This window comes from Falco peregrinus, chromosome 6 (assembly GCF_023634155.1).
Source record: "Falco peregrinus isolate bFalPer1 chromosome 6, bFalPer1.pri, whole genome shotgun sequence".
NCBI classification, from domain to species: Eukaryota; Metazoa; Chordata; class Aves; order Falconiformes; family Falconidae; genus Falco; species Falco peregrinus.
This window is the reverse complement of record NC_073726.1, coordinates 60,642,055-60,668,083: the sequence shown is the minus strand read 5'-3', so window position 1 is coordinate 60,668,083 and position 26,029 is coordinate 60,642,055. Positions and strand designations below refer to the sequence as shown.

General features: G+C 39.0%; 1 protein-coding gene across 3 annotated transcripts in view; it reads right to left on the bottom strand.

Annotated features, from left to right (window-relative positions):
• The window catches only part of LARGE1 (LARGE xylosyl- and glucuronyltransferase 1), a 286,245-nt gene that overhangs the window by 122,739 nt on the left and 137,477 nt on the right, over positions 1-26,029 (bottom strand). For 2 of the 3 annotated variants that reach the window (XR_003557481.2, XM_027796799.2), the window contains exons 4-6: positions 19,866-20,167; positions 13,816-13,898; positions 3,272-3,395 (exon numbers count right to left, since the gene is read on the bottom strand). Coding sequence is in view for 2 of the 3 variants with exons in the window: in XM_027796799.2 (XP_027652600.1) it covers positions 3,272-3,395; positions 13,816-13,898; positions 19,866-20,167 (509 nt within the window). In the remaining variant the exon portion in view is untranslated. Of the gene's footprint in view, positions 1-3,271; positions 3,396-4,841; positions 4,989-13,815; positions 13,899-19,865; positions 20,168-26,029 lie in introns of those variants that run through there. The other variant, XM_027796801.2, reaches the window with a different exon arrangement.

Here is a 26,029-nt window from a genome sequence, read left to right as displayed (position 1 = left end):
CACGTGATCATATAAAAGTGAATCTACACTGCCAAGTAACTTTCCAGTTTGTAGCCACAGACATATGATGACATAAATTTGGAAGAGTGATGTGTGGGCCATACTGAGCAGAACAAGAATGAAGTCTGCAGCTATGGAATGGCTCAATTACTCGCACCATTATCAGCTGCCCACTCTTCAAGGATGCTCATTGATGATCACTAACTGCATGTAGCAAGTTTAGTTTATGGAAGAAAGTTGCACTGGCAATTCAGTTCACAATCTGAAGTTGAGGGAGAGCCTTTAAGCACAGATCTCCCTTGTGGTTATTGCCAAGGCAATGAGAAGACAGGTCAATTTATGTCAGGGGAGGTTACAAGTGTCTAAGTAAACTGTTAAAGTCATCAAACTAGCTGTTTAAAAGAAATACATCCATCAAGCTCCTGCCTCAACCATGTCTGATCCTTTTCCTGGAAATGCTATTATCCTTGCCTAAGCTCCCCAGCCAAGTCTCCTCCTATTCCCCCATCCCCTACTATGTGCCTCAAGTAAAGACAGACCTCTCCCTGGCCATCCCTTCCTATGCTCCATCCCTCTTCCAAGCAGGCCAGCGTTAGTTTGACAGCACCTGTCTCTAGGGAGAGAATGAACGTAGGCTCTTTGTGGTGCAGGATGAACATGCACAGCTGTGTCACCCTGCAAAAAGAAAAATGTTTTCTCTAAATATTAAAAGGAACATCTGACATGCTTAATTCACAGCAGCAGACAGAGTTGGTTGGTTTGCTGGCCCTAGAAACGCTGGGATAATCACTGATATCTTGTCTTCCCTTTCTTGCAATGAAGTGTCTAGTTCTTTAAAACCTGAAAGATTTTAAAACCTCAAGTTCTTTAAAACCTAAAACCTAGTAAACATCTACTCCAGAGCCTTATTTTCTACACCTTCCTTCAAGACACTGGTTGCTCTAAGCTAAATGGCAAGTATTTTAAGAACTGCAGGGTATGTTAAGAAACATTGCCAAATATTTTAGTCTCCAAATTTTGTCTTTTACAGAATTAATACTCTAGTGAAAAAAAACCTGTTGCCTGAATTCTAAATAGCTACTTGAAAACAATAAAGCATCCATAATATTTATGGAGGATCTAATGTTATATGCTCTCTTGCACTGTTTGAGCAGGAACAGGAGCAGAAAAGCGACTCTTCCCCGGACTTCAGGGCTTAAGCTAACATGCAGCTCCTGCTCCATTGCAAGTAAGAGGCTGCAAGTTCATACATACCCAAAGGGAAAAAAACAAATATGAAATGAAACGTTTTCTGAGGCAGCTAAAATATATTCCAAACTAATGAAACACTGGTGAATGAAAGCTAAGCAGAAAATTCTCGAGCTATTGTTCAGTCTAAACCCTTTTAAATGTCAGCAATTGGTATTGATTACAGGGTTAAAAAAGAACTATGCAGGGTCATTAAAGCTGAAACACAGTACGTATTGTAACACTGGATTCATAGACCACTTTAGAGGAAGGTAGACTTTCTAGTAAACAATCCAGTATTGGCTCTATGTTTTCCTAACACTGGACAGCATAATATAACTCCCAAGAATACAGGTGAAATACATGAACCCAAAAGAATCATTAAAGCTGTTCTAGAGGCTATGCTGGAAACAAATGAGATGAGCTCCTACAGCTGTCTGTAAACAGCTCCTCCATCTTTGCGAAAACTTGCAGATTGATCTGGACGTGAGCCAGCATCACACCTGGCTTTTTAAAACTCTATTTATATTTACAACTCTTTGCTGTCCTTTGGCAGTGTCTGTCACGTTCACCTATGCTGAGTACTATTTCATACTGTTTTTTGGCTACTGAAATCAGGGAAATTGCTTGGTATGCAATATGATGAGCTCTAAGCAAGAGCGGCAGACCTGGAAAGATGTATTTCTGCATCAATACCTGCATCTAGTAAGAAAGTAGTCCGCAACCTAGAGCCCATGGATTACATGCAAGGCAGTCCAGTGTTGCTTTAGGCCACCAGCCATATAAAAATTCAAGTTGAGTGACGAAGGAGGGACAAACAAGACTTTGCTCTGTAGCCTCATATCTGCATGGTGTTTTGCCTATAAATCAGCAAGCTGGGGATCATAGAAGTAAGCTCTCTTGGTTATTATTTACTTAACTAGATTGGACCATACCCAAATGACCAGAAGGAAAACACTAAGATGTCTGTCTTCCCCAGCTGAGAGGCTAATTAAGCACTGTAAAACCCTACAATTTGCAGAAAAGCACATGTAACATAGACATGTACAAGATTTACAAGAACAAACCTCCTCCTTGCTATGAAGCTACAAGGAACAGAAGGGAGATATCTAGCTAATTAGGTTAATATCAGCTTATGGCTTTATATAGAAAGACCAATAAAACAATAAAAACGGCTAGAAACAAAATAGTTTTCTCAAGAAACATTTTTTCCCTTTTCCATCTTGTTCTACAACTTTTTGCACTCAAGATTCTGCAACATGATATGCTTTGAATTTACCCCTTAATTAGCACAGCAATTTGCAAAATTTTGTTTTTCCTTTTTTCAGGGTGCTGTTCAGAACAGTCTGATAAATCATACAAATTACTGCCACCAACTCCAAATGCTAAAATCTGCATACTTCATTCTACCTCCACAGCTAAAAAACGTGCAGCTCAAACTTAATGCTGTGCTTCCATGATCTAATTTAAACTTTGTAACTATGAAAAGAGATAATCACTTTATGCTTTGAGTAAGTGATTTTTTTTTCCCCTTGGAACTTGCCTTTCTTTGTATTCATTCCTTCCAAAAGGGCATACAGATAAGAAAGGTAGCTATTTCAAGATATAATATTGGAACTTGTCAGAGTGTGTGTACTTATAGTATTATGCAGGGAAGTTGAGTGTTTCCAGTAACAGACTTGGCCTTATTGAACACGATACTTCAGATTCCACCATTGCTACTAGAAAGAAGTATCCTTAAAACATAATGTGATCAGATGCAATTGAACTGAGGCAGCCAGAATCCTCTTGATAGCAGGTAAAATTCTAAGCTGCTGAACAACATATTCTATTAGCAGAGAAACTGCACTGATTTTAGCTATTTAGTATCTTCTAGTTATGTGTAAATGGGGTTACCATCATGTGGGTCAGAATTACTTTTGGCCAGGGAGAATATTTTAGCCAGCAGTTCTCTCACAAGTCACCAATCCGAAGAGATGGATAAAAAAAGGGATGACATGAAACCAGAGGTGTATGAGTAACATTTGTGTTTGTCTTTCTTTACCTTGAGCTCATCTGCATCATAGAAGTCTATTCGCACAGCAGGGACCATCCATGTCTGGAACAGAGTCGCCAGGATCTGTTTAGCAATTGCATCTGCGATGAGGTGGAAGTGGAGTGGGTTTCGCCTAATATGAGAAGGGAGAGAAATGCATTATTTCAAAGGTTTCTAATTGCTATTGTAAAAGGACATCAGAACTTACAAATCTTTATCTCTGCCTAAGGTCTTATGGTAAAGCGTACAGCATGTTCAGTGGAGTCCTGCTCTGTGGCCAAAATGCTGAGACACTTAAAATTTGAATAAACATGACCGTAACAGAAATGTTGGATCAGTTTCTGGGTGGTTGTAAATATAGTTCCTTTGACTTCAGTGGAATGTGATGATTTGTATCAGTTAAGGATCTGGTCCTTTCTCCCAGCTCCTTAAAAGAAGGCCAGGTTAATCCCCCTTTGGGGATCTGAGCTGTAAAAGGGTTGCTTTCAGTTTCTAGGTCAACCTCATAATTTATCTTTCTAGTAAGAACAGTTGTCTGTAAAGAAGTAGGGGTGGAGTGGAAGGTCAAAAAATAATCACCTGAATGAGGTGAAATTCCAGGACCACTGAGTTTATATGCATCTTTTCTACAAAGCAAACTTGGGGTATCTGCAGCTATTCCATGGCAACCCAAAAATTGTATGTTTCAGTGAGTACCTTCTAGCTACTGGCACAGTGAACAGGATGGAGATCTCTCCATGTGGTTGTTTCTAAGAGGTAAGGAGGGATGAAGAAAAGCCGGAAGAAAGAAAATACTTTACTTCAAAACAGCAGATTTGGGTTCACCTCTGTAGTTACAGGACTTGGACTAAGTGAAAAGCTTCAAAACAAGATGAGTGAAGCCAGTATCAGCAAGGATTGGCAGGGCTTGACAAAGTACATGGATTTTTCTATAGTAATGTGAACTTGGACATTACAAATACCATGTTAAAATCCCTTAACCTGGCTTCTCTCTTTAGTAAGCAACAGAGTCTGATCTTTACTCAACTTCTGTGGTTGGAGTACCAAAACCTGCCAGTGGAAGTTAATCACAATTTGTAGCCTTCCATGTTTATCCCTAGCTTAGCAACTTCCCCTTTCAGCAGAGAAGGACAGGGTTTGCAAAAGCCACTAAGAAGACAGAGGCTTCATTTAGATTTCAGCATTGGCTCAACCTTTCTTCAGAAACCCAGGGTGGAATAGTGGAGTCTCATTTCTGTGAAACTTCTAAAGGTAAATGGGTATACTTTTTCATGTAAAAAGAGGAGCATTTAGTTTCAGATGCTGGTTAAAATGGAAGATGACTGATGCTACTACATTCTGCCGTGTGAACAAGAAGTGAGGAAATCTATGTTAGTTCAGGACAAGGTACTTCTGTTACACTTTTGGGCTTAACGCAAAAGACGAAGGCTATTTCTGTCTCCATTTCCTGCATTAATGAACAATATGTGCCTTTCTCTTTAATGCTACTCTTCTTGCTTTGATGAGTAATACTGTTTCTCACTGAATAAAAGTCCACAAGAAAAAGTAAAAATACGTGTAACATAGTACCATAACACACCTCTCAGCAGAAACTGAAGATTGTTGTGAGAAGCAATGCATGGCTGGATTTTGAAGTGTTAGAAATACTGCACCTAAGATCAAATCCAGTATCTAGGGATGCCAGTGAAGCTGTTGCACTGGCTTCAAGGGCACTGTGGATCACATTGTGTTTACAGGAAAAGCAGAAAAGGGCTGGTTAGAAGACTTATATATGAGATAATCATGACACACAGCTGATCTGCATTTAACAATATCCTAAACACTAAACCATGACACAGTTTCCAAAAAGACACAGGTCTTTTAGTCTCCAGCTTGCCCTGGAGTGAGGATGGGAGAGGGAAAGGCACAGGCTGCCAGCTGCTGAGTGTCCCATTACCAAGCTAAAGGGATCACAGCAATTATATCTGCTTCACCAGCCCAGCAGGAGGGAAGAAGAGGACATCCTGACTCATGCAGATTCCGCAGTAACCAGGCACCTCGCCAAGAAAAAATCAGGAAATATCAGTGATCAGGAAATACATTTCATTAGCAGAGAAAAGGCCAAGAGAAACAAAGTACACCACCAGTGGCTTTGGGTACAGGCAAAGCAGTATCTCAAAGCAAATATGTGTTGAATGTCAACATACGCATCCCATACAGGTCCCTCTGCTTAGCAGAGGCTGAGTCTGGTATCTGGTAGGACTACTTCCCAGCTGGTGTGCTTCAGTAATGTCTTTTCCTTTATTTCAGGGTCATTTATCTAGATATTGCAAAGTAGAATAAGAAGAGTAAAAAAATCCGTTAAAACCAAGAAAGCTGCATCTTCTTTGAAACCGTTATTTAGTTAAATGGAATTGATATAAAATATTTCAAGATGAAACACACTAGTTGAAAAGAAAAAATCTGATACAAAGATACTCAGATGTTCAGTAGCAGTTTATACTTATCTGAATGACCCAGAGTGTATGAAGCTTAAATGGGAACAAGCAGGTGACATTTTCTTTAGTTCGGCTCCTACTGGGAAAAAGAAAAAAGGAGTGGTTGTACTCCTACACAGAAATCTCTTTCAAGTTGTTAGCCTCATGGTAAAGATTCAGCTGGAAGGAAAGTATGTGTCACAGGCAAAGCAGAAGATTATCAGTTACAGAAGTATATCCCTAGAACAGAATAGTGACCTGCTGACATCTACAATTAAATGTGCCTCAGCCACAGAAAATTTTACTCCAGACAAGATTTTAGCTATGTTAAATTTGAGTTTTAGCATGGTGCTAGAAGCCAACAGAGCACAGACTCAACAGATTAAACCTGGAATGCCTTCTGAAGGCAACACTACTAGCATACACACAGATGACATCTTTTACCTCTTCTGGTGTCTTCAACATGCAAAGCCTAAAAGATATGGATTGCTTCAAAGTGTTAATGAAACAAGTTCAGAAGCATAAACATCAACCAACATCCATTGTAAAAGATACAGAAGAGATTCTGTAAGATGAGGAATCTTTCTCAAGACATATGGAAAAGGGATGTCATCATTATTTGCCAACATGACTGAATCTCTGGCTGTAAGAATTAAGGGCATCAATCACGATATTGTGAAGATTCCACTGAAACCTGCATTTTGTTAGACTCAGATGTTCTGCTGTACCATATGGCATCAGTGAATGCTATTCCACTCTTCAGACTGGTCTTCTTCTGGGACAGAGACATTTTGGGATATGAGGTTTATAATACTGAAATCTGTATTGGTTCCTACGATAAGTTAAGAGAAAGCTATGGGGAGAGCTATCCTTCACAGGCATTTAGCAGTTACAGTTTAAAAGTTTGGGAAAGGCAGGGGGAGATACCTAACTCTTCCAGAGGGAGGCTTGAGAGTCCCTCACTTGGGTAACAAGGAAGGGCGACAGGGCCTTTGAAGAAGATCAATGAGCAGCTGAAGACACCAAAGTTTGCTAGTAGAAGTTGAGTGGCATGAAACTGGAAAAATACGATGCTCTAGCTAAAGAAAAACCCAACTTCTTTCTGTTGTGAAGGTAGATCAAGCTATGAAAAGGATTTAAACACTGTGGTTTCCTGCAATAGTAGCAGAGTTAATGAGACGACCCAGAAGCTTCTTTCCAGTTCCCTAAGTGTCAGGACTCCAGTGCAATACATCTTTCTTGGTTTGAAGGGAACCTGGGCTCAGATCTCAGAGAAAGTGATGACCAACACAAACCTCCTCCTCTCTCACTCTAAATGTGAGGTGGACTTCCTTTGACTTCAACTTCTCTAACTAACTCAAAGCACATCTGTGTGTTGTATTTTTTTTTAATGTTTATGTTATATAACTCATCTTCCACTGTGCACATCAAGAAAGGGAAAAAAACACACACGGCAGAGGTTGGTTATACCTTGTACTGTTAGAAAGCACTATACAGTAAATGGTGACAGTATATATAACTATGGAATAATATAGGTCAATATATGACAATTTTGATAAACTTCTTTAAAACAAAAAATGTTTTGGAAAATTCACAGTGTTCATGTAAATTTGTATGTTTGGAAGTCAAGGTTGCTATTATCCTGGGTTTCAGAACACACAGCCCTTGAACTCTTGAGTTCTGTAGGTTCCTCACTTCAGAGGCAGGTACTGAAACAGCCAGAGAATTTCTCCCAAGGTCCAGAAATACTTAATCTTGTTTACTTCAAAGATTTTGAACATCTGAATTTTTACCAACTACAACTTTTCACAGTTTCTGCTACATGAAAAATGCTGACTTGTTAACATCTTAATGTGGAAGAATGCCACTTCAAAATACGGGTATTTCCCATCAAGTGGAAACTCAAGGTTTTAACTGCTCTATTTAGAAAACTGCAAATCTTCGTATATTAAATTATTTCCACTTATCTTAAGATCAGAACACTGACAAAGTACACTATACAGAAAGAGCACACATTTATTTTCCTAAATTGCTTTCCTCAAAAGTGAATGAGAAGAGATTCTGGCCAAGATTTTCAAGCATGGATGCTTAAATATAGGCTCTTAGGCCTAAATATAGGAGCTTAAATGCATGCTCTCATTTTCAGAATTGCTGAGGTCCTACAAAGTTAGTAGAATGAAAAGAAGTCAGTAATTTTAAAAGTCAGGCTACGAATTTAGGAGCCTATTCTGCGGTACCAATTTCTATATATTTTTTTAATCATGATGTCTTATTTTTGCATTTCAAAACTTCGTATTCTTCATCAGAGTTTTGATCTGCTTGCTCAAGCATTTCTGGCCTATTCTTTCTGAACAGCCGCTGCCAGAGTTAAATACAAAAATCTACAATTGAAAAAGGGAGTAGTGAACCAAGACTCACTCTTCCGTTCTGTACTATTCCATAGCTCAATTGTTAGCTATTCAAAAAGCAGCTGCTTGGTTGCAGTTCTCTCTCTGCAACAGAGGAATTTTATTTTCTAAGAATATAAAAAGGTCAGTGGCCCAGGGGGTTTATTTCTAAAACCTATACTTTATTAAGGGAAGCACAACAAGGTAATACCTTTTGTATCTGTAAAAAATGGTTACAAGGACTTCAAACAGAAATTATAAAAGGCAGCTTGGGAATTTATTTTTTTTTTTCATAATGCCCGTATGACAATCCCTCTCTCATACCAGGACAATTTTAATGAGAAAATCATTAAGATTTTTCATATCCCTTCACATCCTGTATTGATTAAAATGCTCCCCAAACTGTTGGAGAGATCTTGAAGATGCGCGAGCTGCTCGTTCATGGATATTCTTTTGTTTTAACTTATAGAAGCGCTCTGGGAAATAATAAAAGATATCATGGGCATACACATTTTTTTTAAACATTGTTTTCTCCATTATGCCTCTATTGTCAGGACAGCTAGAAAATATAAAAAGCAGTGTGCATTATTGATATATCTATATGGGTCAGAGAAATCAGTTCATGCTTTATAGTTTTTGCCAGAGGAATCTCCCAGAAAATAGATTGACATGATTGAAAAGTTGGAAACCATAACAAAGGTTTTGAATTCTCAAATGAACTCCATTAAGGCAAAGTGGTCTCCATGGAATAAAGCCATTAGATTACATAAGCTTTAATTATCAGCCAGTGTTGACTAGTGACTCTAAATTGGAAATTACACGTCATCTTTTTTCATTTAATTTAGATTTTCATTTGGTTTGCCTTATTCCATTTGTCCTAAGGAAAAAAAAAAAAAGTTTATTATTCATACAACAATCTATAACACAGGTTCATATCCTAATCTTAAAAATGGTTAGACATATGCTTAACTTTCAGGCTGTAAGCAGTTTTCTTAAAGTGAAGAGCCTACTTCATATTAGAAAGCATTTGTTCAGTTGACTGGTTTTGTTTACACTACAAGATCCCACCACCACTGCTATGCCACTATTGCTGCAGGACAGATGGAGCATACAGCTAAAGAAGTAATCATGATGACTTCCCAAAGTGGGACTAACATAGCAGACAAAAAACAAAGAGCAAGCCAGTGTTAGGTGGCACAAAAAAAAAGTCAGTTTTTCACAGATTCTCAGGTTGACTTTGCTGCCAGCAACACATTAGAATTGTGTAATTTTGGCCTTTCTTTGTTCCCAAATGAAACATGGTGTTTAGCATGCCTTTGGAAAAGATAGAGAGTACATTAAAAATAATTTTCACTCTTACTCAAGTCTAGACTTACCTAAGCAGAGACAGAAATGATCTTTGCAATATGAAACGTAAGTTGTAGACTGTTTCAGTGGCACTGTAAGCTTTACTTTTTTCACAAACTGAGTGCAACATTGAAAATGACCAATGTAACTTGGACCAGTAGTTGCAAAAGTTTCAAGGAGAGTTATTAGCTACAGGACACTGCTTCAGTTTTGAAAAAGAAATGCAGATGCTTTCTGCATACTACTGTATGCATTGTTTGCAAAAGCACTTCCATTTCATTCTGCCCATTTGATGCAGTATCTTTAATTTTTAGTGTTTAGTCTTTGCTCTGGAAAAAACTAAAGTTAAATTGCACTTAGGACACAGTGATATGAGCTTGGCTGTGTTACACTGGCTCAGAGAGAATTTTTTTACACCCCTGCAACAGATTTTAAAAATCTGTCATAATTAGGAAGTAGATGCCCAAGAGAGGAAAGCAGGAAAGTTGCAGACTAGGACTAAGTACTCATTCTGCAAGCCTCCCTCTGTGCAGCACTGCCAATGCATATTTATCAGACTCTGCTAACTCTGCACTATCCCAGCTCTGCTGAGTCTCCTCCTGAGAACAGACTGTCAGTTATGTCAAACTGGGTGTTAAAAGCTGCTGGGATTTTTTGGCGTGAGCATACGTTTTCTAAAGACAAAACTGGAATCAAGCTCCTTTTCCACTGGGAATAAAACACATTTCTGAACTATGGTGTTCTTACAAGGAATCAACCACAACACCCCTTTACTCTCCTCTTCCCACTCTCAGGAACCTGAAGACAGGTATTGTTTCTCAAATGGTTTGAACAAGAAGCTTGCCTGAGTCTCACAATATATATAGTATGACTAGAATCAGAAACTTGTTTTTTTAGACCTGGCAAGAGCTGAAATATTCAATATGCAGGATCTGCTGCACATTTATGCAAGAGAGAAGAGACAGCACACTCCATCTATAGAAACTCCTGTAGTTTTTATTCTTAATGACCCAGCATCCCTGCTGTTTTGTGTCTCTCTATCTAGCACTCTAGCTCAAAGTGGGGGTATAACAAATATGTTAATGCATGGAAGGAAGATGATTAGACTGACATAGCCTCCTTTTCTCAGAAATTTTCTGTTAGAGAAGTAGGGATTCCTTACAGAAGTAGGGAATTTAGATGCCTCTTTTTGTATCAAAATGTACAGGTAAAACATGCTTTAATTACTAAACTAGATGGAAATGCCAGTAAGAGCGCGTGACATCTCCATGAATTCCAGACAGATTTCACTGAAATCAGTGCTCTTACAACAAACACCAAGTGAACTGCAGCAGGAATAGGCAAGGATATTCAAGTGTGGTTAGTTTGAGAGGCTGTTTAACCAGTAGGTTGTAGTCAAGGTGTTGGCAGGGCAGGATTGAGGTGCCCAAGGAGAACCCACAATGTGCCTGGCTACATAGTAACAGATGTGACTTCTACACAAGCCTCTTCAAGTATACAATACACTTTCCTACACTCTTGTTACAGGCAAATTCTGCACCTTCTATATCAGGTTTGGTTGAACATTGATCATTAGAAACTTCAAATATGGAAAAAGAAACATTCCTTGACAATACGTTTGGAGGCATGTTTGCTCTGCTTTTGCAAAACTATATTTGAGACTGAATGTGGTGATCCTATAAATGAAGGACAAGTAGCCTAACTCTAGAGATCAGGATAGAACAAGCAAAATCGTCCACTGGAAACCTAGAGTCCTTTGAAATGTCTCTTTGGCTTGGCTTATTGGACAATGCCAGCTAGGATGCATTCCCTGGCGCATATTTAGGAGTTAGAAGAAGAGACATCTCCATGCCTGTTTTCACTGATGATCCTCAAGTCAGATGGTGAACTTGCTACTGATGTCATGAAGCATCTACTATCTGAACCAATCACCTCCAACTCTCCTAATTCAATCCTCCTAATGCATATCATGACTTGTCTCCATCCTTCATTCCTACAATGAAATACATCCTAGCAAATAAAAGAAGCCTTCTTTCCAATCATAATTTTTGAAGTGCATGCTAGTCTCCAAGATAACATTGTCTGCACATGGCAACCAGAGCAAGGAATCTTGGCTCTAAATAAATTTTCAGCCAAGTTTGTTTGTTTATTGCTTATTCTCCAGCCCTCTTCACAACTGCACTCCAAAGATAAAGATCCAAGAAAAGAGTGTTCCTGAGGCATGGCCCTCTGCACATGTAGCCATAGCATCAAGAGATGCTTAAGTAGCCTGTATTTTCTAGAAGGAAGAAATGTCTGTAAGAAGATCTGTCTCTTCTTTGGGAACAGCTTCCCTTTCTAGTGAACAATCTAATGCTTAGTGAGAAAAGCTAGTTCTAGGCAGGAAGGGACTTAGATTGGTCTTTTAAGTATGTTTTCAGCAAACAGGTGAGATAGGTTATCTTGAATGTAACTAACTGTACTAAAGTTTCATTAGCTATACCGGACTTAACCTTGATCACCTCTGCTGAGCTAGGCAAATCCTTTGAGATGAGCAGTACTGCTAGCCAAACAGCAAATATGTTCTTGCCAAGGGCAGAATCCACCAGTGTTAGAAATACCAATGTTGATTGCCTTTGTTTTCCCCTTAGTGTTCGGTTTGTGCTATTATATGGCAAATTGTTTATAAGTTTGCTCATTGTTCAGATGAGTGGCTTATGTAAAACAGAGACATTTCCTTTAAGTAGCACAAAAAAAAGACTCTTTAAAGCTTTGAGCTGTGAGATTTCTTTTATTTACAGAATATTTGGAAACACACAGATTGGAGTCTTCCCAAAATGGATGCAAGTACTAGGAGAGAAAAATGGTGATAAGCTAACCACTACGATAACTCGTCACCATAAAAATGCATATTTGCAAGAAATCCCTTAGAAACAACAATCAAAATGCCCCACATCCTTGCAATATAAAGCCAGTTTACACTGAATAATTCAGAAGTCTAATTGGAAATAGATATAGTTTTAAAATTTAACAAGATTTTAACATTCAGAAAAAAATTCTGCACAGAGCATGATACAGGTTTTTACAGTTGCTTTGCTTTTGTTATGTTTATTTTAGCATTGTTTTTCTGCTCCTAGCCCTCATCATAACATGAACATGCTACTTCTGGAAAGACTTACAAAGGCTATGTGTTGACAGTGAAAGTTGCTCTCATATTTTGGAGAATTTCCCCTCTCCACCTGCACTCTAGCCAACCTCTTAATACTTACCGAGTCTTTTTCCACATTTTACAAGGTAAGCATTTACATTCCTCTATGAGGAAAATATACCAAAAATGGGTAAGAGTTAGCATTGTGTACTAAAACCATTATAAGGGAGTGATTACTAGGACTGTTTCAGCAGAGGACTGGAGGTAAACATAAGGAGCAAGGAGAGGGACTGGAATGCGTCACTCCAGCTAGAAGTAAGAAGATACTAGCCCATGAGACGAATAAGAGTCATCTTCCCTGGTATAAAGTTATCATTCAATGTAAAGCAGCATATTGAAACTACCTCCTTAGTAAAATTCTTTATACTCTATGCATGTTTTATTAGTCTGTTATTCCTGTTTGAGTCAGTCTGATCATTTCCTTATTTCAATCCAGTTTCTGCAACACTGTTGCCAAATATCTCTTGAGGGACTATACTGAACTGGACAAAGGATATACACATACACCCACACATAGTTTAATACCACTTTTCTTTTTCTGGAGCTGCTGTTTATTAAGGGAATAGGTTATTCTGTCTTCATTGTACATTTTGCCTTTCAATTTTGGGATCTAACTGTGCTCCATGTGCTAAAACCAGGTTGCAGACTTCTGACAGGGTCTAAGTAGCCCATCCAAAGCCAGAAAAAATAATCTGACTTTAATGAAATAATAGTGCCTATAGTAACAGGTTTACTTCAAAAATAAATGCCTAAATGGGAAGCTGGGATAGTCAAGTAACCAATCGGTATTTATGTGTATGACTTTCAAATTAGCATCTACACCTGTGCCATAAACTGATATGAGAAATAGGCTAAATGAATCCAGTGCTGTTACTACTATTATTATCATTTTACAACATTCAGGAGCATGCAGATGCTTCACAGTACAGATAGATACTACCCCTATTCCCACAGTGCAACAGGGGTAGCCAGTGGATCTCTGATCCCTCTAATTCACTGTAGAAATCTTTACATAAGTGAATCTATTTGTGGTGGACATAAATTTTATCCTTCCTCCCTCCCAAAGCAAAAGCAACCAGGGAATAGATTGTGACCTTCTTTTAAAGTAGGAGGATAAATGTAAAAAGAGCTTGCTTAGACATAACCAGATATGCAAGAAAAGAAAGCTACCTTTACCTGTGAAATAAGACAGACTTGACAAGTGTGACAACATCCCGACTGGCATTGTACCCTGCACAAACAATGGCAACGTGGATGGTCTGCGAGAGAAAAGGAACAAAAAGAACAAAAATTAAAGCCTGCTCCTGTGTTCTATCATTCGTTAAGGACAGCACATACATGACAGTACTATTATTTAGTGTGGCAATTAGAGTGGGCGTTTTGCAGCTGTTTGCAGCCCACTTGAGGCAGTTTGTTAAAAACATCTTAATTGAGTTATAGCACCATCATCATTCCAAAGTCATTACTATCCCTAAATTACATCAGATGTCTGAATTGCATTTATTAGCTAAGAGCATATGTGTGTGCATATGTACACACACACAGGTAGCAGCACACAAAATTCTGAGTATGCAAACATGCAGACACTTTAACCTTCTGAAGTTTAAAATTACATCTGATAATTAGAAGCTGATATGCTCTTAGAAATTTTGCATTATTTCTGTCTTAAGGACAGCTACTAAGCAGAGAGTGAGCAAGCTCTGACAGATGAGCGGGACAGTTTGCAGGGGCTGAGTGCATCCCAGTGATAAGATAGGACATGAGCTTTGAAGGCAGGTGGTCACTTCCCTGCCTGTGACTACTAGTATGGGCTGTACTGGGCAGCCTTAATGTGAAGTTAAATATAAACTGCCAGACACCTTCTCCCCACCCCAGCACCTTGCTAAATTATCACTTATTCTGTGCCTTCTCACCTCCCTTTTATACGAGGCGGAGGTTTACTCATCTCTTCAAGAGGAAAGGGAAAATTGAAAAGGCACTACTCGTCATTATTATTAAGGTACTAAGTAGTAATTTGAAAAATGCTGTTAAGTTACTCTTCTCTGGTTTTAAAAGTAGGCATTGCTATTCCCTGGGGACAAAAGAAAATTAATCTCAGCAAGTTTTGACTCCAGCTTCTGTATTTTTGGTTTCTTAGTGGTCACAGAAATGAGGAGAGCTCACCATGCTGGCAGCACAAAGCTGCGACTGGGGACGCAGCTGTGAAACTGAAGGGAAGCCTCATTTGGCTTCCATTTGAAGTTTGGTTAACTGGTTTCTCACACACAGAGCTCTCGTTTTCCACAGAAAGCCCACTACGCAGAGAACAAATGAGGAGTCCTGCCTCCTCATTTAGTCATAGATTCCCCAAGCCTGGCTTGTAGCAGAAGCAGATTTACAATAGAGGTGGCATGTGTTGGGGCACGTCTAAAAAGACCATAGCTCCATCCATTAACATCGCCTGGTAGAGTGCACAATTTGAATCCCATAATTGTCAAGTGGCTGTGCCATTGTGCAACTCCCACATGAACACTGCAGCTGCCTCCAGCCCCAGTGTGCTTCACAAGCTGAGGCATGTTGAAGATCTGAGGTTTTAACAGGACTTGAATTTATAAGGCAACTGTCTGTCCAGAGAGGTGTGAGGAAGTAAAGTATTGGAGCCCATTTTGGCATCAGCTCTGAAAGGTATTCAGCACTTTAAATTTATGTTAAAGTCAATGGGAGTTGAGCGTGCTCAGCACTTCGCAAAAATTGATTGTGTTACCCTCTTGTGATAACAACAGGGGAGAACAGAGACTGCTTATTAATGACTTTTATTGCAGCAGTGGTTTGTATCATACTTAAGGGCACGGGTTCCTCTGGATGCACAGATTCCTGACACTGCACACACTGCTTCCTCTCTGGTTGCCACCTGGTCTTTCTCAGCCTTTTGGAAGACCTAAGATCCTTCCCTTCAATGCCAATTAGAATCAAATTAACTGAGAATAGTTTCATGCCTGCTTTAAACACTTTACCTGAAGACACTGGACCAGACACATTTTGTGGGTTTCGACAGAATAGGACTGTCATATCACTGTCAACAACATTTTATATTACCTTGACTTGTCAGGAAAGCTCTCCTCACAGGCACTCTCTCCACCTTACAACTATCCTCAAAATCAGGGTTTATTCTGTCAAGGACTTGCTCACATCTCCTCTTCCTAAATCAGTTTGTTTCAAAATGAAAAGCATGCTTTTCTGTCTTCTAGCAGGTGCTGTTGTCCTGCATGCTCATGGAGCCAGGGCACTGTGAGAAGACAATGCTTGCTGCTCTTCCAAATGTCCTTCTCCAGTTCAGAGACACAAGCATCTACATACCTTCTGCTCAGCCCCTCTGTGTTGTTTGACACTATGTATCACTTCTATTCCTGCTGCCATCAGCTATAGATGGAGCAATAATCCTCAAAGAGGACAGAAACCTAGTCCTTTTTTTCCCCCAAGTTTTTGGCTGCAGTCGCTCCTCTCCTTGATTCACTTTCCTCTCCCTCATTGATGAACTGTTAAACAAAATCAGTGGGAAAACAGATAAGTCAATATGAGGTCATCAACCTGAATTGTGTGCAGATGTTTGCATTCTAATGAAAAAGTTTTATTTCCAGTTTTCTCCATGCTTGTTCCAAGTACACGTTTGGATAGAGAGCAGCTGACTGTAGCCAAATCCTGGCAAGACAGGGCAGTAGCAGCTGGAGGAAGGGAGAACTTCAAAGAACTTGCATCCTCCTAAGTGTACTACTGTAAGCACCAGCTCCCAAATTATGAAATTGGTCAGCAGCATCACAGCTCTCAAACTCGTCATTTTCCATCTGCAGATGGCTTGAAGACTGTGCCACCATTCCAGCAGAACTGGCCACTGTGATCCACACAACCTCTGGACTCGATGGCTGCAACTAATACCTAGGAGCGAAGCCACAGAAGCAAAGAATGTTCCAACTTCCACAACATGCAGCAGCCCGTCTGCTTGTTTCAGTATGCCACTCCAAACAACTCACACCAAGGCTCTGCATGCTGCACTTGCACCCAGCTGTTGACAATCCATGATAATTCTAGTTGTCAAATGCTAGCCTGGATATTCAGAAGTCACTGTGGGACTAAACTCAGCTCCTTGAAAGCATCCATCCTCCTGCAATGCTCTTTTTAAATTGAATGACAGACACGCTCTTCCTACAGGCTGGAGATCAGGGACAGAAAGAGAACTACTTTTGATTTTAAACAGTTTAAGGGAGCACCCAGGCCCAGGTACTTCAAGGCCTTTTAAGGAAATTAAGCTTCCTTAGGAGAGGGAGTTTAAATAACACCATGCTAACATAGTTTACAAACCATTACTTTAGCCACTACAAACCAGGGAAAACTGCTTCTGAAAGCAGCATTTCATGTAAGTTCATTCTGGGTTAATATTAATGGGACAAAATTATCCAAAACCACATGAAGAACTGGGCCTTAGATCCCATGCTAATGAGGAGTACAAGGTGCCCAGATAAACAGATGTTATTTTTTTTCCTCCTCAGGCTACTTTTTGGAATGGTGAAATAATGAGCTTAACAAACCCTAGTTAGTTCTTATAGCTAAAAATAGTCTTTGGTAAAGCATTTCATACTTTAATAATTTTCCAGTAGTACTAGCCAGGCCTTCCATTGCAGTTACTTAATTCTCATAAATCATTGTTGAATGTGATTAAGAGATATTAAAGCCACGTTACAAAAATATAAATATGCTACAAATGGTTCCCAGAGGAGTTAACATCTGCTTTTTCTGTGTTACAGTGCTTAAATTGGTAGGGGCCTGTTCTTTATGGCTCTGGAGCACTACACATTTAACCCTATTGAGCAACACCACTGAGAATAGTAACAACACAAATACGCTTGTAAAAATGCTTTAAAATGTTAAGTATTCTGCTAACCTACTAAATGCTATACTGCTAATTAACCATCTTCTGATCTATAATATATTTAAAAATATTTATAAATGCACACATTATTCAAACTAAATACCCAGTTTATGGAGGCACAAGCTGGAAAGATATTGGTATAACACTGTAAGAAATAGTCATGTAATTCTGTTACCTTCCATTGGCATTATACTCTCCTGAAGCCTGTTATTTGTGCCTATGCCTGTGTAGGACTAGTATTACTTATACTTCCAAGACTTGTGTTAAAATTGCCTCCTACTGGGAAGGCATAACAGGGATCTGCTCCCTCCAGGGGGAAGCCCCTTGGCTGGAACCCTGATTTTTTTCTTGTAATATAATGCTAATCCATTTTATACTATCAGGAGAGCTCTCGTGTGATGCAACAGAGTAGGAAGCAGTGGCTGGAATGCAACAAACTCACTACTGTTTGATATAGATCACAATTATTATCACACAGATTATGCTTTATCAGAGATTTAATGTTCCTTCATTGTAGCTTCATTTTCAAATGTCTTAATCATTACTGAAGACCATCCCAAATTAGATTCTGAAATGTTACCTTCAGTAAATCTCAAGGAACTGACACAATGAAATAAACAACCCATTCCTAGCTCTCTTTGTCTCTCTCAGAGCCCCAGTCTTCCTCTCAGGACCCTTGTCTTTTTCTAACCAAGTTGCTCACTCTTACTGTGAAATACTCCAGGGTCAGAGGTTATAGAAGATTTAGTTTACACCTCAAAAGACTGAAAACAGAGGGTAAATGGAGTCAAGATACCACTCACACAGACATGGAACCAGAATCTACAGTAACAGGATAAACGATGAGACCCCCAGCAAATCTGATAATAAGGAAGTTTAATTTTAACTTCCATTGCTGTTACTGAATTACTGAGCAAATTCCTTAAGAAAAAGAAGAAAAAGCTATTCCGTTATCAAAATAGTGTGCGGTGAGATAGGGGGATGGCAAATAAATTGAGGTTTCATATTTTATACAACTACTGCCTCCAGCACAATGCTAAACCCCACTGAGCAAGTAAATTTATTGGCAAAACACATTATAAACTGAAAGGCCACTTAAACTATTCCTCCTTTAAGCTGCTATTTTTGTGTCCCAAATCGGTTGGTACATTGAACAACCAAGAACTGAGATTCAGCTCATCACTCCTTGGCATGATAATAAGGGAGAAGTGAAGTTTTTTTTATTGATGGCCTGAACCTTCCCTTATTAAAAGAAATGCCGAATTGCTCACAAGGAGGAAAATCAGATGGTTATTATTATGAGGAGGGAAAATGAAAAACAGACTCCTCTTTTTTCCTCTCCTTAATGTTGGTTTTTCCATACTGATGGACAAAGATGTCCAACTAGAAAGCTATTGCTCATTTTTAAATTATGTTTGATATCTGCCCATTAAACAGACTTTATCTGAAGAGATAATTAGGACTTCTTTTTCTCTCCCACTTATTTTCTTTCAACTTTTAACTTCCCATGGCAGAAGGTAAGATAAAAGGTGACATGGTATTACCCTCTTTGTACAAATAACTGGAGGAAGTTATTTTTGATATCTTCACCAGCTGGCACAAGAACTTTATGCAAGACTTTCTGTTTTGGATGCATCCATATTCAGAACTGTCATCATTCAGACATCTGACAACTAAACAGCTGGATGACATCCACAAAGCTACTGGTATAAAATGGGGAATACCAAATCAAAACAATCCCCCAAAACCTTCTTAGAAACGTATCTCCTGTTCCCTGCAGTTAACCACACCTCTTGTGCACAGCCCACACAAAGCAGGTGGTTCCACAGCAGCACATAGATATGCTCCGGAAAGCCACTCAAAAGCACAGGCTGGCTCTGTAAGCCACAATTTAATTAATGGTAAACCCTGAACTCTCCTAGTACAGTTGCACAAACAAAGGAACAAAGCTTTTCAAAGCACTGTGGTGCTTTCATTTAATTTAGAAACACGTGGGGTCAGTTTGCCATAGGTCTTTCTCAGCACAGCTGTACTGAAGTCAGCTTGGAACAGGGCTTTGATTTTTGCAGCAGGTTTGGGGACATGAGACTGAAAAAGACAAAAAACTCTCATAATTTAATAACTCAAAAGATATTCAGATGATTAAATGTTTTAAATTTTTTTTGAAAAAGTAATTAAAAATTATCTAAAAAGTTGCACCCAGTAGTCCTTTAAGAGCATGGTTTCTGAGCACAAAATTTCAGGGGAAAGGAGACAGGGATCCACAATGTCCTTAAAGGATCAAATCTATCAAGCTTTGTTTCTGTTCCTTTTTTTTATTTACCTCACATTTTTCCACTGCTGGTTGCTGCCCACACTCGGAGCTGTTCCCCGCCACAATGCCAGCCCGCAGGCTCTCACTGTCGCCTGTCCCTTCTTCCATGGAGTATGTTTTGGAGTGATTGCTGCGGTGGTGCGAGGGGCTGCGACTCTGGGCCAGGCTGAGCTGCTTGCGAAGCATGCGGTTCTCCTCTTCCACCTCCCGCATGCGGACTTCCAAGCTCTCGCGCTCCCGCTGGCTTGACGCCGTGTACCGAGGACTGTGGGGCTGGGATTCAAGAGGAGACAGTGACACTGGCTTCCCATCTGCAAAAGAGAGAAACAAAATACTTCTGTCAGAATATACTTGAAGTTGCATTTTCCTTTACTTGTGAAGGAAGTGTGTGTTTACTTGTGAAGGAATTGTGAAGAAGGGATGTGTTTCAAATACAGCCACGTTTTATGCAGACTTGGCTCTTTAAGGTAATGTTTAAATGCACGGTAACCCTGGACAAATGCTAGAGTTCTGTGAGCTATGGGTCCTACTAGTTTTAAAACCACACTAAAAGATGTGTTTCTTTTGTTCTGGACAGGGCTTCCTGCCAGTCACTTATCTGGAAAGACAGTCAAGAACAGAAGGACTTAATTCACAGACAATTAATATACAGTCAAATATATTTGATAAATGTATGCAAGACAAAACGATTTTGCTATTCCCCATTTCCTCCACAGTCAAGCTACAGTGTTGTGGTTACCATTTTGTGCCAAACAGTAGCCCCAGCTGATTCACATGTGAGAAGCAGATATTTTTATTCAGCAACAGAGTTTTACGGGCTTGCTGAGAAATAAAGAGTTCAGAAGGACCAAACATTCAATACACGTATGGACCAAACATTCAATACACAAATTCTCGTTAAGTATGTTGGCTGAAAAAGACAACTAGGGAATTTTGGAAAAAGCAAAATGGTTCAATTCAACACCTTTAACTGAAAATTTGTATTCCAGAAATAGGGAACACTTAATTTTCACATTTTCAAAAGTTATCTTCTTTGTTCAAAACAGTAATAAAAAATGAGCTAAAGTATAAAAAAGATAAATTATCCTGAAACCAAAGTCCATAAACAAAGACAATTGCAACACATTCCACCATCAGATTCTCAGTACATTATTGCTACCAAATTTTAAGAGAGCAAACAGGGAGGCAGCTGCTGTGTTTTCAAAGAAGACATATTTTCCACATAAATTTATTAAAGCTATATATATTCACATAGAGTGCAAATGCTTGAAAGGTGGTTAAAAAACCCTCAAACTAAACTGCTGTTCAAAAATGTTAATTCAAAGTCAAATTGAAACAAAGCAAAAGACTGAGAGTTATCCACACTGTCATAATTAGCAAGACATTCCTTCACAGTGAAGATATGCAAGTATCTTATACTAAGGTACTTCTCTGAAATAACATTCTACGTGCATACATTAAAAGAAATGTTTGCTATTTAGTAATTTTTCCAATGCAGAGAGCCCCTTTGGCTTTATCAAACAAACACCTGCTTGACTGGTTTATAAAATGGAAACAACGCAGTTAATGTTTAGTTTTTCTCCTTAACAAGTACATTTCTCACCCTCAGACTCAAAACTACCTCCTTGCCAGAAAGACCTGCCCATTGTTTGCTCTCTTCCATTGCTTCATATTTACACAAATGGTGAGCAGTCCTCTAAACTGAGTTCACAATAAAACAGCTATGGAAATTGAAACCTCAATTTTAATTTCTGTTGTTGAGTTATACAGGTATGCGCATTTCCTGTTACCTACATAAAAAGCTATGCCAGTTTTAATATACCATTTGGACAGAATACCTTGCAATTGCCTGCAGATTTTCTCCTTCAAAGATGTCCTAATTTATTATTCTTACAATTAGCAAAGCTTATAGACAAATCTGAGCTTGAAAAATGTCCCAAGAAAGATATTTAATTTTGGTCACTTCCATTTTGGAACTTGAAAACTCAAGAAAATAGTTATTAAAAACTGAATGACAGATTTGCAAAGCCTGAAAATCATGGGTGTAACAACAAAGAAATGTCATCATTAAGGACAAAGCCATGCTACAATTAGAAGTACAATAAAATACTGAGTTAGCTTTCTCCATCCAGCTTGGAAGGCATGGAACTGGAATTGTGTTATTTCTCAGCTGCTGATACCCAAGCTAGGAAGACAACTCATTTGGATGTGATGATACGGCATTCCTATTACTGGACAGCAAGAGTGTGTTGTGTGGACACTGTTAGACAAAAAGAAAAACAGCAGCCCTACTCACCCACACAACCAACCTGTGTTATCATCAGACATACAATTACAATGCAAATCTAGCCAAGACTTCACTGGCAGTCGTAACTCCCTCATTGGTGAATATCCAGCACGACACAGATGTTACTTACCTCTTCCTACTCTTGTCCTTAGATTCTTCTACCTTCTCAAATAATTACCAGAAAAGGTAGTAAGGTATGGAAGTAAATCTCAGAACATTCATCAAAATATGGAAAAAAAATTAGACATGTTTTCAGATATTCTATGGACATAAATCAATAGGCCATGAATGTTGCTTTGCCAAAACTAAAAATTAAAAAAAAAAGGATACCATTTTGTACATCTGAACAATTGTAGCTATATTCATGAGAACAGTTGAACTGTTTCTACACAATATTTAGAAGAAACAGCACACTCTGAGAAAAGGACTGAAAGAAAATACCACCTCAGTGCCTCAGACTGGAAGCAGCAGCAACTAATGAGAGCAGCTCAGTGTTTATGCAGCCTTAGCTTTAAATGCCATTGAACTCCACTAGTGTCTTCTCAGTAGTACACATTCCCGCTGCTATGTAAAAGGCAGTAAGGAAATCATGTCAGGAATTACACAACTAGCCAGCTTCTTGACCTGAAATATTTATTAGTTGAATGTAGTGGTTTACTATAAAAATTATCCATGTTTTGTTGCAAAGTGCTAAGCCCATGATGTTTTCTGGGATCACCTCCTCAGGGTTCAGGGTACAGCTGGACAAGTTATATTTTGTTACTAACATTGCTGAATATTCTCAGGTGTATCTTGATGTGTTTGGTATATTCATAACACCCCAACTCCCTGCTGCAAATGATAATGTGACATTTCCAGGACCCATTTGAAATAAAAGAATAAAATCAAAAGTGAACTGCGTTTGATCTTAAGACTCAAAAATCAAGAAATTGTTGTCATAAATGTTGAGGCGGTCTAGCTCATAATTTTTGCACTTCTGAGTTTGGCAAGGCTGGTCGCAAGGTACTATTTGATTTAGTCCTACTACCAGACTAGACATGTAAAGGTATTTTTACTTCAGTGAACATAAGACATGGCAAAACGCCTCTTGGGAGCTACTGCCTAGCAGGTAAACACCCACACGTGCTACCCTGATCTGCTTCCTATCAGTTTTCAAGGCAACGCAAGGACTATGTGTTTCACTTCATCTTTGAAAACAGGAGTAAGTGGACTAATGTAAGGGACTACTAACATTTGATTGACTGTGTGCTGCTTGGTAGAAGAGTTAAACTGATTGCCCTGCACTTGAGCTTTATAGTTTTAAGTAACTGGTAGAGTGCTCTGGGCTGATGTCTAGGCACTTTTTATATAATCTAAATCAAAATAAAATAACATAACATAATGAGGTTTGTGTGACTTTGGGACAAAAGATCTCCCAGGGAACACTGCAAGGAACATTGCTGTCCTCTGAAGCAAGTAGTACACACTTTTGAATAGTGCAATAAATAATAATAAAGCTATTAATTTTTATTCTTCATTTGGGGTTATTGCTCTATTTTTGCACCTTGGCAGTCTCAGATTTTATTTTTTTTCCTCTCGGTCTCAAGGCTTTTACTTCAGTTTTTTTGTACTAATACAACTGTACCAAAGAAATAAAAATGACCTACAAAATTCCACTGTCCACAAAACAAAACTGGAACAGAAACCTGAGTAATTATTTCATGGTTGACAGAAGTCAATGACTTATCATCACAGTAGGTCCAACAAATCAGAAAATTTGACATGATGCAAATTATGAATTCTCTGGATTATTGAATGCTTCTGCATATGCGGAGTCACCTGTATTTAAGGCAAGAGATTTCATTAAACCTTACTTAAGTCGCACCTTAAGACACTGGAAGAAACAAAGCCTATAGAAAGCAATCCAGCATGGTGTATTTGAAAGGAGAGGGACTGAAGCAGAGGAATTTTCTTACATAAGAAACATGAAGGATAAGCATTAACACCAAGTTCCTCATTTTGTAGTTATCAGACTTGTAGAGGTGATAGTCCTGAAAAGGACCCAGCAGCTTGGAAGCTCGCTGGGGAAAGAGCCATATAGAAAACAAAGTTTAGCCAAAGATTAACTGCAGGGCTGGATAAGGGAGAAAGAAGCAGAGTTGGAGGAGAGAAAAATTCACTCCAATTCGGAGGAGAAGACAAGTTCAGAAGATGGAATCCTGAGTTTCTGAGAAAATCCTGGTCTGAACTCAAGTGCTTAAATTTTTGTTAGGAAGTAACTGAGGCAGGCAACTTTATATAGCATGTTGGGGGATTTTTTTCCCCCCTCAATTTTTAATATTTCTTTTTTGCTCTCTTACATGCAAACTGTGGGTTTTGGCATCTTTACAAGGTCTAGAGGTTTCTACGTGTTTAAATATTATTTATCCCTTGCCTAATAGCATGTAATGCCTTTATAATGAATTAACTGATGACAGTAAACTCTAGGCTGCCTCTGAGATAAGAGGAAGTTATGTTGCTCAGAGATAATGTTTCAGTCTGACAGACTACAGATATAAGAAAACACCACTCCTCCATTTCACATTTCTTCACATTTGGAAATTCACATTATCACTACACCCTTTGAGGACTAGGAGTATAACAATTTGAACCAAAAGCCAACATTCTGCAGAAAGACTTGGGATAGCAGGCAACCACCCTCATGAATTTCCCCCTGTTAAGGCCATGAGGAAAATAATTTGAAGTTCATTCCACAATTATTTTTTTCTCCATAAAGACCACTGTAGAGAACTCCATGGACCCTAAGGGAAAAGAAAATTAAGACTGCAGTCAGGACTACTGAGACATAAAAGCTCTGTGTAAGCAGATAAACTATCCCTTTTCTTTTGGAGCTGTAGCACAGCTTTAATCATCTAACACCTTAGTACTCTATGCACTTCTGCTCAGCTGGATGCTCTGGTAGGTATTGGTTACATGGGCAGCTATAAGTCCTTTTTGTTAACAGTGTGGTACTTTAAGATACATGGTTCCATGAGTAGGTGCTAAGGCATCCCAAGGTGCCTATTCTCACACTCACCAAGGCATTCTTTTCTCCAACGTCTTTTTGTGAATCACTGCAGCGTCATCTCAGCTGGAAGTAGAAAACCTTGCCAAAATAGCCATCTTAACAGTGGAATACAGTCTAAGCAATTTACTCTAGATCCGTGAACACAGAACTTCTTCATTCTAACGTGACATGAGGCCATTACGAGCTTATGCTTCCCTATTTCAGTGCTAGAAAGTTGTGCCATTGAAAGATGTCACAGTAAGAACACTGAAAGCTGATGTGCACTAGAAACAGCCCAAGAAATGGCAACCAAGCCTTTCCATACTGCCCAAACAAGTTTCCTCAGCTATTACAGAAAAGCTGCTCCCACCAGTATTAAGCACAAACCATCCTTGGGATTTGGCATGGACAACATATGTGCTAAATTACATGTTCATTGGTAAGGAGAGACTGTTTCCACATGAGATGCCCATCAACCATCAGCCTTGGACTTAGGCAACAGTAATTGCACTTAAGCACTTCAGCATGTCCTTTAAGTGCTAAATCTGTGTTCAATTCCACTGCTGTTAATTGTACATAATCACATGCTAACATGTTTTATTGAACCCAAACCTGAACCATTCAATTCCACTGCAGGCCAGCCTTACTTAAAGCATCACATTATTGGCTGCTACTCATGTACACAGAGATGCCCTCCCACTGTCCTTTCCTTTAAAAAAACCAGCCCCCTACAATCAGAGGATTCAGAAATTAAACATATACAAAAAAACCTACACTCACAGAACATCATGTTTGCAAACTGTATCGGGTCTGAGTGGCAATGTTTTTGCAGCAGGGGTCTACAGGGGTGGCTTCTGTGAG